Source organism: Pristis pectinata, chromosome 10 (assembly GCF_009764475.1).
Source record: "Pristis pectinata isolate sPriPec2 chromosome 10, sPriPec2.1.pri, whole genome shotgun sequence".
Taxonomy (NCBI): domain Eukaryota; kingdom Metazoa; phylum Chordata; class Chondrichthyes; order Rhinopristiformes; family Pristidae; genus Pristis; species Pristis pectinata.
In genome coordinates this window covers 60,783,004-60,796,186 of record NC_067414.1, presented here as the reverse complement: position 1 = coordinate 60,796,186, position 13,183 = coordinate 60,783,004, and the positions used below count along the sequence as shown (strand labels likewise).

At 39.3% G+C, this 13,183-nt stretch overlaps 1 protein-coding gene across 3 annotated transcripts in view; it reads left to right on the top strand.

The window, feature by feature from the left end:
- Window positions 1-13,183, top strand: part of otofa (otoferlin a) — a 283,609-nt gene that overhangs the window by 239,456 nt on the left and 30,970 nt on the right. For 2 of the 3 annotated variants that reach the window (XM_052024320.1, XM_052024321.1), the window contains exons 33-38: window positions 1,692-1,822; window positions 3,308-3,337; window positions 5,214-5,339; window positions 6,318-6,387; window positions 9,172-9,284; window positions 11,058-11,192. In XM_052024320.1, coding sequence (XP_051880280.1) covers window positions 1,692-1,822; window positions 3,308-3,337; window positions 5,214-5,339; window positions 6,318-6,387; window positions 9,172-9,284; window positions 11,058-11,192 — 605 coding nt within the window. The remainder of the gene's footprint in view (window positions 1-1,691; window positions 1,823-3,307; window positions 3,338-5,213; window positions 5,340-6,317; window positions 6,388-9,171; window positions 9,285-11,057; window positions 11,193-13,183) is intronic. The other variant, XM_052024318.1, reaches the window with a different exon arrangement.

Sequence of the window (13,183 nt, the reverse complement as noted above, 5' to 3'; positions counted from 1 at the left end):
TTTGTTATACACAAGGAAAGGATTTGATTTTGTACTTTTGGCACTGGTTTAAACATACTGTAAATGAGATTATACATGAGCACCAGAATCAAGGGGCAATTTAATCAATCTCGTACACCAGGCAGGAATTCACACGGAAAGGATCAGAGAAACAGAAAATATTATAGCAATGATTCTTCAAGTCATTACTCTTCTGGAGAATATCTCCATGCTGGAAGTAGAGGATTGGTGACTTTTTCAAGCCAAATGAAGGGCACTTCACATTACTTGAATTCAACACCTCTCTGAGGGGAAAAAGAGCATAATTATGCTCCAGCCAATTGTAAATTAAATTTTGAATGCGTAGACTGTGCAAGCTCACTTTGTGGCTCTTGAAGGGAGGGGGGAATCTGTATATCCATTCCAATTTTGTCAAAGCAGAAGCTGTCAGAAATAACAAAATCTAGCCCTGCGTATTAGCAGACTGCCAATGGATTTTTTCTGTTACCCACTAATGTATTACTCAGAAGTTTGGGATGGTCTAACCCTGAGATTTTTTTCACATTTATGCCAGAGATCACTAACTTAAGATGTAAATATTGCTCTGAATTTAATGCAATGAGACCTGTTTCCCAAATTTAGCAGTCCTCAGGGATTTCCAAAATCTCTAAAACTTGTAGTGTAGGAAGATAGGCAGGAAACCCCAGAATATACAATATTATTTATTATAAACCTAGTCAGAGATGTCTAAAACAGTGGATAAGCTTGGGAAAACTGGTGGAGTGGGAGCAAGGTGCTGAAGTGGGAGCCATCAGCACCCAGGGAAACAGTCACGTTCTTGACCACCTTGAGCTATGTGAGAATATTTCATGGTGACCTTGCCTTTGAAGGGAAGCTTCATGGAATGATAAACTTGAATTTGCAAAAAAAAAGTTGGTGTCACTATGCTGCTGTGACATAAAGACAATGACTGAGAAATAAAATGTTGTTCTTAGATAATGTTGTGGAGATGTGCTGATTTCTTGTGTAAGTGGTTATAAGTTGTGTTCAATGGATGATAACAATAGATCCAATGTGGCACTTAAGTCAATAAAAAAAATGCTGAATATCATGCAATAAGTATATCGTTATTGCTCCCTGCAAATGCTGGCAGGATTCCCGTGTGATTCCAGATTTTTAAGTTTTATTTCTGGTCTCCAACGTTTGAAGCTTTGCCATTTATTCCATTGAAGAAAGTGTGCTCTACGAGGGTAGGATTGTACTTCAGTCTTCCCAATCCCATTCAGAAGCACAACTCCTCAAAGGAGCAGTCCACAAACATCTCAAGCTATTGAATGAGTGCAAGAAACTTCAGTATTTAGTCAACATGGATGGGTGTCATAGTAGTCTTGGAGAGAACATTACAATGCAATACAGCAATTTCAAAGCATAGCTTTGGACAGGTTCAGATTTCATCTTTCAGTATTTTACATTATAGGAATATGAAGTTCTATATGATTTACATGACTATTCTAGTCATCAATAAAACTGCTTCCTTCCTAGTCAGTATATGTTTGGTCACATGTCAATAAGGTCTTACTTTCCTTTTTTTCTCCTTCCCTTTCATCTCTAAAGTTCTTCCTGTCCATGTTCTCATACTTTTTACTCCTTGTTCTATCCTTGTCTTTTCCTGTGTGTATCTCTCTCCTGGATTCCACTGGGTTTCTGTTCAGCTACATTGATGAATGGATACTTGGCATTGGCAAATGGGGGCCCAATCTCTCATCCTGCAGGCGATATCAATGTTAACGTGGAAACAGAAATTCCAGTGAAGAAAATAGAGACGGTTGTCAAGCTGGATGCTGTAAGTATGGCCTTTATTTTAACTCTTTTGTGACCTTTACTGTAACCAGGAGCTTTTAAAAATTGAAATGCAGAGATCACAATTTCATTGGACCAAATGACAGTGGATCTCAAGGCCTATGGGTGTCCCAACAGAATGGTTATTAACTTCATTAAATAAAGCCCCTGCTATGTAACTGAGAGTCCAATTTGAAGTTAACATGTGTTGCATGGGTCTCCCAAGGATCAGAAAACTCAGCGATAAAATGGACGCTGGAACTGTAGGTTCTACAAGATAATTGACTGTTGCGACACTTCACCTGAGACAGGGGAGCCTCTCCAGGCCCCTTCATTAGTCACTGCCTCTCTAGACTGAGGCTCTCGCAATCACATAGGATGTGCTAGTGAGGTTAGCAAATTTGGCAAGGGTCTGCTCCCATTGTCCAGTAGATTGAGCTCTTGCATTGAGCCCTTTGGACCAGGAAACTTGCAGCCCTCTTGTTTGATCTCTGCTGAGCTAGTTCCCTTCAGCTGGGTCAGTAGTGAGGTCACGGCAAGCAGCTTCCCTGTGTGAAGGAGATAAACAGATAACAAACAAGATTCTGGAGGAACTCAGCAGGTCAGGCAGCATCTGTGGAGGGAAATGGACAGTCTACATTTCAGGTGGAGACCCTTCAACAGAGTAAGGGTCTTGACCCAAAACGTCATCTATTTCCCTCCATACACATGCTGCCTGACCCGCTGAGTTCCTCCAGCATCTTACGGTTGCTCCAGATTCCAGCATCTGCAGTCTCTCGTGTCTCCAATCAATCAAACAAGTTGCAGTGGCTGTTCCCAGCCAGACAGGAAACTCAATAGAACAAGAGAGTGCTGGCATTAGCAAAGAAAGGAATTAGCAGGTTCTTGTGTAACTGGGGCAAGAGGGGTCAGGATAGAGTGTGAATTGGACAGATAATCTCAAGCACCTCCTCCTTCTGGTATCAACTGTATCACAAGTTCGTTTCTGTAATGAATGGTATTTCCCTGACGGCAATTAGGGAAATGAACCTTCATGAAAGGATTGGAAGAATAAAAGTGACAATGTTGATCAACAGCAGTGAGGTGATATGAGATGTGTTGGTCCATCTATTACTCCAGCTTGGCAAAACTCTTCAGGTGAAGCTGCTGTTTTGACCGATGAGATTTAATTCTATCGAGTCCATGGATACATACAGGAAACTTTCTAACTGACTGTTCAGGTGGAGCTGTAGAGTTTCAAGATGCCAATAATTCATGTCCACAAGCTTGTTTTTTATTTCAAATTTTAATTATTTTGTAACAATTTTTTTGAGTGTTCGTACCATCCAAATATGTACAAATGTTTATATTATCCATGTGAATCTGTGTTCCATCTATGTTGTCTTTGTCTATTTATAATTAAGATGGAGAGAAAATTAATTCGATAAATGTGCTACCAATTTTGTGTTGTTGACGTCGTCTCATTTTGTCTGTTTCCATTTGATGACAGAACTCTGATGCTGTTGTCAAACTTGATGCGGTAAGTTTAAAATAGCACTGATAAATTCTCACATGTCAAAGCACTCTTTACAACTTCATTAACTCTTAATTCCCTGTAGTCCCCTCGTACACAAACAGTAGTCCATTATCTGAGGAGTGCATCTCAACAAATGTTCATTTGATAAATAACAACCTTACAACCTTATTTTGTGTTTTGCATTTCTTACTATCTTCTACACACTACTATCCTGTTCTAAGCTTTCCTCCTTTGTGCTTTTTGATCTCCACACGCTAACACATATGCCACCATCTTTACCACCCCACCGTAATGAAGGCAAGAATCATTTCAAGTCTCCTACTCCAGGACCTTGCATTCCAACCTTCAAGCTGCCAAAGACCAAACAAGAACATCACCAACATGTTATTTTTCATTTCTCTTTCTTTAATTGATTAATTGCTTCCAGCCATAGTGGTGTCCTGCTGCAGCATTGATATTAGTTTCTCCATTAGAATACCAGACTAAGAATGTACTCTGATGCTTTGTGCAAATTTGGGCGCATTTATGAATAGATCTCAAAGCTTCAGTGAATCAAGTTGTGTGATATATTGGAGCTAAGTGACCGATTTTCACGACTCTAATAGGTGAAGTTCTAACAGTTCCAATGAAAAAGTGCTACATGAGATTTGAATGTGTTGACAGTGTTTGGCCCTCCCCTGAATAAATGCAGGTCAAAATATTTTTACCTCCACTGAAACTCTCATGGAGCCTTGCTATGATTTAAATGTGTTTCTGTGTTTATTGTAAAATGTGAAGTTAAGATTAAACTATAGAATACGTCCACCTGTCAATAATAATACATGCATCTGCGGATCTCATCCACCCCACTCCTGTCACATGAGTTAAAGTTTCTCTCGATAAGTTAAGTGCAATGTCGTGGTTGCTATTAAACAGATGAATCATGGTATTGGTTATTCCTCGGCAGTTCCCCATTAGCACTTACAAATAAGTTAGATGAACTATGGAACTCTAACTCGATGTACTAGAGATTCAGTATTTCAGTTCCTGTGACACATGGGATCAAGGTGATGTTAGTTGCTGCTGCTATTCTAGTCTCGGATCTTTAAGAATACAATTTTTCAGATGACATAGTAACTAGGGCTTAATCTGAACAATTATATCAAGTTGTAAAAGTCTTCAGAAAAAAACCACACCTCTAAAAGCTGTATCCACATAGTGCCAGAGTCATTGATTTAATTGAAGATAATCAGAACAGGAAGGATGTACTAAAGTGTATGGACTCCACATGAGTTTGGGCTTTATCCAGGATCCCACCAAAAGAGAAACTACCTCTTGCAGTCAGGGTAGGATTGTTATACACAGCCCATGAAGCCATTATGATAATAAGACATAAAAGTCATCATATTTGTCAGACTTCTAAATTAGACTTCCTTCCAAAGGGTTACCAGGACTGCAGCATACAATGATTGAGCAGAGGATAATAAAACCTTTCCTCTTTGCCCCACCTGAAGAAGAGGTTTAAAAAAAACTACCCGATGGGACATTGATAGAAAGATACCAAGACATGTTTTTAAAATGCAACTAATTTACCAAACAATCAGTCTAGAAAGTATATTTCAGATTTAGAACTGGGCAACACCAAATTCACCAATGAGACCAGAAACCAACTAACTTTGCAAACATTTTCAATGCCTGGTTTTACTTGCAACAAAATAGTTCAGAAACAGAATGGCATTGGTGAAAACAAAAATAGCATCCACATAGATTTTTTTTAAATTGCTGTCTCTACCACCAACTCATTATGGACACTGAAAACTGGAGTATAGACACAAGGGAAACCTTCATTTGTTCCACGTGATTGTTACCTTCCTCAATTTGTGTTTTTTCATATCTATAGAATGAAGATGAGAAATCTAAAAAGAAGAAGAAAAAGAAAGGAGAGGAAATAGAAGAGGAGGAGCCAGATGAAAGCATGTTGGACTGGTGGTCAAAATATTTTGCCTCCATTGAAACTCTCATGGAGGTATGCTCTGACTTAAAAGTGTGCATTGATGTCTATTGTAAAATGTAAACTTAAGACTGAATCATAGAATATATTTAACAGCAAGTAATGCAAGGAAAAACATCCCAAGGCAGCCTTTCACCATAGATGTATTGCATATGAATATGAAACATTGCACCATCTAGTGTTCTTGAAATATATGCCACAACATTAGCACAAGGATTAATAGGACACATCTTTTATGCTAAGCAAGGACCAATCATGGAGCACCACTCCCTCAGTACCACTGAAGTGCTGTACTGGGTTTAATCTAACTTCCTTGTTTTCAAATAAGATTGCAGGACACCTACAAAATGGTCCTTGAAATGGTTCCCAATATCATTCTTTTGAAAAGCACTGCATTTTTATTTGTTAGTTGCTGGCATCTGACATGGCAGTGCCAAAACCCTCAGATATTCCCAGAGCTGCCATGGAGTCTACTTCATTCAGGCTTTGGCTAACTTTGCGGGATTCCTGTGGCAATGTTCAGAGGTCACATTTTAATATAGCAATCAGAGTGTATACAGTCCTAATGATGCATTGAAGACAAGTTTTCTCAATTTTGAGATTTTTGTTGGTGAGGTATCAGGGACAAAAGCATCAACTGTTCGGCACACCAGATCAGACTGAAACCCAGCACCTAGACAACTTCTTATTGTGGATCTTCTAGAATGCAGGGCCTATTCAGGGACACTCTTCGTTATTTAGTGGCAGCCATCTGGAGGAATTTTTGACCAAGTTACAATGTTGAGTGGGAATTCCCTGCAGGCTGGAGTCAATCCATTCTCACACTCCACCTCTTCTTGCTGCACAGCAACATTGATGGCCTCAGTTCAGGACAAGTTGAAAAGATCCCTTTGAATAGGAAACCCACAAAAAAAAATGAGGAGTCGTGTTATCCTTTCATTTGTTATGTGGCTTTTGAAATTCAGAAGGGTGATCTTGTGAATTTCTTTCCAGCAACTCCGACAGCAGGAAGCAGCTGCAGCCGAGGCAGAGGAGAAAGAGGATATGGAGATCGCAGCAGAGGGTAAATAGTGGGAGACAAAAACTTATTTCTATCTCATGGAAAGAGAATGAAGAAATTAACTGCTATCCTGTGCATGTGCATGTTGTGAGGTGGGCATGGGTTATTGCTTTGTAGGGAAAACTCAACTATCTGTGAGCATATTAATGACTGGGGGTGTCTTAATGAATTGATGCTAATAGCTGGCTGCGTGCTAACGGCTAAATTGCATAGATAGCTGGGAATGTGTTAACAATAACAGCAATTTTTCTGTATATGGTACCATTACTGCAGCAAAGATACTTTGCATCAGTGTTATCCAACCGAAATTGACATTGAGTCACAGTAGAAGACAGCAGGGCAGAAACAAACAGTTCATTTAATTGAGTAGATTATATGTTCTAAAAGAGGAGGGAATTCAAAAGCTGAGGCCATGTCAACTGAAAGGAATGGATAGCAATGTTGAAGTGACAAAAATCAGGGAAACTCATGGAGGAAATGGAGGAATGTAGAGATCTCCGAAAGTTATGGGTGTGGAGGACATCACGAGATTGGGATGGATAAGACCAGGAAGGATTTAAAACACAATCAACTGGTTTACATGACAGCATTGGGCCAGGAACTGTTAATTTTGGTCAAAAAGCAAGGGGCGACAACTGAAATGGACAGCGTGAGTTTTGGTGAGAGCATGAGGTTTACACAGGGTAAAGAATGGGAAGCCCACAAGGAGGACAATGGGATAGGTGGGTGAGAGATAACTAAGTGATGCTGTCAGCAGCAGCTGAGCTTGGAACAGGCAGAGACAGCTAATATTATGGAAATGAAAGTAGCCTGATTTCTTGTATTTTAATTTATGTCCATGTGTTTATGGATGTGGCTGGATGTTAGTGTCGATTCAAGTCTTTGATCTTATTACAATATCCTATAAGTTTACATTAACTCATGCAAATCCTACTGAATTCATGACCTTTCTGTGTGACTTGTGCTATCATCCATAAGAATCCTCTTTGGATGACATAGGATTTTTAATGGAAGAAGCTATAGGATATTTTGTAAGGATGATCTGCAGAGATGATTTTTTTTGAATGATCAGCATTATATTTGGACTGGTCATGTGTCAATCTCATCTGCTAATGAAAATTGTGTGCTTCTGCTTACTGTGCATGTTTTGCTTTGCCTGGTCACCTTCCATTTTTATCACGACAGAATCTGTCACTCATCCACATTACTAAGCCATCATGAAAGTTGGCACGAACTAAACATAAGTGTTATCACTGAGAACAGAACACCCAGCTGAAAGGCCAGGCAGAGATAGCTGCAGCTGCTTACTGCAGGAGATGTGACCAGGAATGGGAGGAGTGATTCACAGTTCCAGACAATTATTGCCACTGACACTCAGCTTTTCTTCAGAGCCCTTGTTCACAAAGTTTTTGTAATAGAACTTGTTGAAAGTTGAGTAACTTGTGTAATAATATGGCCTTAGCACGATTTGTGTTTAGGCTTTCTACAGCGGGATTAACCTGCAGTGGTGTTTTGTGTGTGATGGTTAAAATGAAAATTTGTTGAAGTGAGCTCAAATGATATTACCTTTGAAATCTTCAACGATGTAGCTCTTTATTCTAGTTGCTGAAAATTTCCAATCCCAGTTTAATTGTTTCTTTAATTAAGGTTAATTAGCTTCACTGTTTTTGTCAATACACATTTGTTTGATAGCTGGCATCAAAACATGGTAACGTTGCTGATCACATCCTCTTTCTCTCTCCCTCTCTCACTGTATGCACACACACGAAGATAGCCTCTCTGGTTCTTTAATAAAATTTTCAATAAAATTGAGCACAAACTATCAGACGAAAGTTGCTGAGAAATTGCAAAAGAAAAAGATAATGCAGGTTGCTGAACCACACCAATGCATCCTGGGAAATGAGGCACTGTGCAAATATTCAAATCAGATGCTCCAACTTAAGCTGATCAAATCACAGCTTCAGGAAAGTTAAAAATTAAATGGGAGGAACTGAGGCCATCAAATGGAAATTTCAATAGCTGCATTAAAATTCTGAATCAGTTGATCTATAATATAAATGAATGTTGATAGCTTTCAGAAATATGTATTTCTTTAACTAACTATGGAAACGTATTTTAGACGTTTGAAATTTCAGGTCCCAAGGGCAAAAATAGTGACTGAGAAATTGACCAGAAAGCATCTTGGGTATTAAATGAGAGTCAGTGTCCAGATTGTCCAACTTCAGGCTAAAGTGCACCCTATAAGAAATAAAAGTCACTCAGAGTAACGTGCAAAGTCTTGAACTCGCCTATAACAGCACCATCTACAGGATCAGCACAGACAGCAGGCATTCGTGAAGAATTTTCCATTAAGCAAATTGCCCAAAATGGCAAATTTAACAGAAAATAGATTCCATTGTCAATTGACTAAACTAAATTAAGGTAAAAACAGTGTTCCAGCCTATAAATCATATAAGTCTTAGTAATTTGTTACCATCTGCTTGTCCTGCATTGGACTGGTGATATATTTTTCAGTTTGTTTGGAGGTTCATTGTTCATCTATTCTTTGTTGGATCCGAGTATTCAAAATAGTCCGATTGTCTTCAAATTCAGTAGTTTTCATAGTGACCTGTTTATCCTTCTAGCATTAGTGGTTTACATTAGAACATAGCTCCCATTTGGGTAGTTTCCATCCTAGCCTAGCAGAAGTCAAAGTGTCAACTTTCATGCCATTTATGTTAGAGTGTTTTGTGCCCATCCTCCCTCCTCCACATTCAGAGATCAAAATTGATGACTCTCCCATGAAAGGCACAAAACCATCCAAGGGTAAAGAAAAGGCCAAAGGACAGGAGAAAGAGAAGAAGAAAAAGCAGCTGGAAGTGGTTGAAAAGAAGGACAAAGTGAAAATTGATGAATTACGCGTGAGTACAGATGCATTTAAATACACTTGGTTCCAAATTGTTGCTCTAAAAATTCTGAACAACTAAAAGAAAATTGTTAGCTTTTTACTGCAGGAGGATACATGGAGCAATTGACTTGAATCACGTTCAAGACAACCTGTGCCTCAAGTAAGCCTCCACATTATTCCATGGCCTCACTTATCCTTCCTGACTGTGTGGATTCCAGGTGACCCTGACGCTCCACTGATGGATTCCCTGGTGGCTTTACATAATCAAAGGCCTTCTCCACTAATGATCATGGACATTTGGAAACAGTTAAAATTGATTTAATAGTGGGGAAAACATATAAAAACTAATTGAAAATAAAAATGTAGTTAAAATGCTTTAAACTATTAAAATAAATATGAAATAACAAAAGTAAAACCTTAAATTTCACTTACCTTTCTAATGAAGGTCAGTGACCTCTATCCCAATGAATGGGGTTGCCTCGATGGGTCAGCAATGGCAGGTGTAAACCTGAGGGACTGGATACAAACTGTGTCTGACCCCTGAGTCCGGATCAAACAGGAACCACCTTTGGGCAGGGTACAGCAAGGGTTCAGTGCCTTCTGTACTTCTGTGTTACAATACACAGGAACAGAAGGTATGAAAGAGTTGACCTGCAAAGAACTCTTCTCACCGGTGGTTCTCTTCTGAATTGCTAGCAAAAGGTAATCATGATTTGGTCCATCATCATCTGTCAAAGAATGATTAAATCAAAGAAACACAGAGGCATATAAATTAGGAGCAAGAATAGATCAGCCATTCAATATGAGAACAGCTGATCTTCCAAATTCAGTACCCAGTGCCTGCCTTCTCCCCACATTTTTTAATCTCATTTAATATATTTAATGATTTGGCTTCAGCTGCCTTCTGTGGTGGAGAATTCCACAGGTTTGCCAGTTTTTGTTTCAAGAAATGTCTCCTCATCTCACTCCAAAATGGCCAACCCTGTATCTTTTCACTGTGAACCCTGTTCTGGACTTGCCCCTCACTAAGTCAAGTCCAGCTGATCTGCTACAAGGCTCAGATCCCGAGAAGTTTCTAGCTGAAAAAAGAAGTTTCAGATATTACAGTAAACTATCCATACCACTGAAAATCTGGAGCTGATATGTAGTAAATTCCCAGCTGATGGAGGTCAAGAAGGGTTGAAACGCAGGGATAAGGTTTCAGAATTCCCTTTCCTGGATGGTTCTCTGTATGAAGATTGAGTCAGGATAAGTTTGATTGCTGTTGTGATATTCCCATTGCCTTTAGAGCTCCTTTATGGGTATGGTAAAATGGATAGGGCTCAAGACAAAAACAGGAGTCGAGTACTGGACATATTCTAGCTACAGAATGTGCAGTGTGCACCTCAAAATAAAATCCACCATCTGTCTGTTAAAGCACCCCAAAAGTGTCATGTAGTTCTAAACGTATTTGCATTAAAAAATACTCACCTCCAGTATAAATTCCACAGAATTTACAGTAACTTAGTGTTGAAGGATTTATTATCTTACTTGAAAGCGGTTATGTCACAAAATTTCAGATATCATATGACTGTATTTATAATAATAATTTGAAAATATTTGAATTTTAATAGATTTTGAATAATATCAGTATCTATCAAAAGGGAGTAACCGCAAGGATATTGTGCTCATCCACTAAGACCATAGATAGCTGCCAAGGCTCCTGGAAGAATTAGGACCACCCATGAATGATTAAACAGCATTTTCAAAGGAAGATTGCATAACCGCCTTCCATCCCAATGCACAGGTTTACCACAAGGAATTGGAAACTGAGTTTGGAAACTTTGAAGACTGGCTACACACATTTAATCTTTATCGAGGTAAAATTGGAGATGACGACGACAGTACAACAGATGATGAACGAATTGTTGGGCGCTTTAAAGTGAGTAAACACTCTAAGAATTTTAAAGTTTGATGACATCCATTTAAATAGACTTGGATAGCTGCTTGTGAGGAATAATTTTGGGCAATGTAGAAAAGATAAGATATCTTTATTAGTACATCGAAATACACAGTGAAATGCATCATTGTGTAGAGTGTTCTGGGAGCAGCCTGCAAGTGTTGCCACGCTTCCGGCGCCAACATAGCATGCCCACAACTTCCTAACCCGTATGTCTTTGGAAAGTGGGAAGAAACCAGAGCACCCGGAGGAAACCCACGCAGACATGGGGAGAATGTATAAACTCCTTACAGACAGCGGCCGGAATTGAACCTGAGTCGCTGGTGCTGCAATAGCGTTACGCTAACCACTACACTACCGTGCCTGCCCTAAAAGGTGGATAATTGGGACTGACTGGATTGCCCAACTAAGCTGGCAGACACTTGATAGCTCAGATGCCCTCCTGGATTGTACCAATTTTGTGATTCAATAAATATATTTCAAGATTATTGTCTAGCTGATGAGAAGAGTCAACTGGAAAAAAAAAGCAGCAAGGAAAATATTAACTTATTTGAATTGTGTTGAGTATTCAAATGGTCAAAACCTAAAATTGAAATTGCCTTTCCTTTTTCATCTGGGTGCAGCTGTTTTCAGCCAAGGTTTAGATAATCAAAAGCTAAACTTATTTACCTGTATTTCAGTTTTGATAACTAAAAGCAATGATACTGGACCTTACCATAAGTCTGTTCAATACAAATGTTATATTTAAAAAGCAGTTAAAATTACATTAAGTCATGAATAGAGTTCAAAAGCTGTGCCCTTTACATATATTTTCACTAATTACACTTTGCATTAATCTTACAGGTGGGGCAATTGACAAAATTGCTTAAGCAGTGAAATGTTTCAAATAAGAAATAAAGAAAGTTCAACAGTAGTTAAATTTATTGTCATATACACAAGTACATGGATGTACAGGTGCAACGAAAAACTTACTTACAGCGGCATCACAGGCACATGACATCATATAAGCAGCATTCATAAGAAAAACATCAATTAAACATAAATTATACCCAATTCTTACAAGAAAGAACACAATTAGAACAAAACAAAACATGGTCCATTTATGTGCAAAGTGGTCATAGTTTGAATCTGGTGGTGTGGGACTTCAGGCTTCTTACCCCCTGTCCGATGGTAGCTGCGAGAAGATGGCATGGCCCAGATGGTGGGGATCTTTGATGATGGATGTTGCCTTCTTGAGGCAGCACCTCCTGTAGATACTACTGATGGTGGGGATGGATGTGCCCATGATGTATTGGGCTGAGTCCACTACTCTCTGCAACTTCTTGCATTCTTCCGCATTCAAATTGCTGTACCAGACCATGATGCAACCAATCAGGATACTTTCGACAGTACATCTGTAGAAATTTGTTAGAGTGTTCGGTGACAAGCTGAACCTCCTTCAAGTCCTAAGAAAGTAAAGATACTGGTGTACCTTCCTTGTGATTGCGTCTATGTGCAGGGCCCAGGACAAGTCATCTTGTATGTTAACGCCCAGGAATTTAAAGCTGCTGACTCTCTCCACCACGAATACCTCCCACCCCCCCCCCCCCCATGTAAACAGGTGCACGTTTTCCTCCTTCCCCTTCCTGAAGTTAACAATCATCCCTTTAGTTTTACTGACATTGAGCGAGAGGTTGTTGTTGCGGCACCACTCAACCAGGTGTCCTATCTCGCTCCTGTACACTGACCCATCCAACAATAGTGATGTCATCAGCAAATTTATATATGGCATTGGAGCTGTGCTTACCCACACGATCTTGTGTATATACAGAGTAGAGCAGGGGGCTTAAGCACGCAGCCTTGAGGTTCACCTGTGTTCATGGTAAGTGAGGAGAAGATGTTGTTACCAATCCTCACTGATTGAGGTCAACTAAACTCTCTTCAACTAAAGATGTCTGATAGAGTATAATGATAAAGTTAGTTTTAGTTCCCAC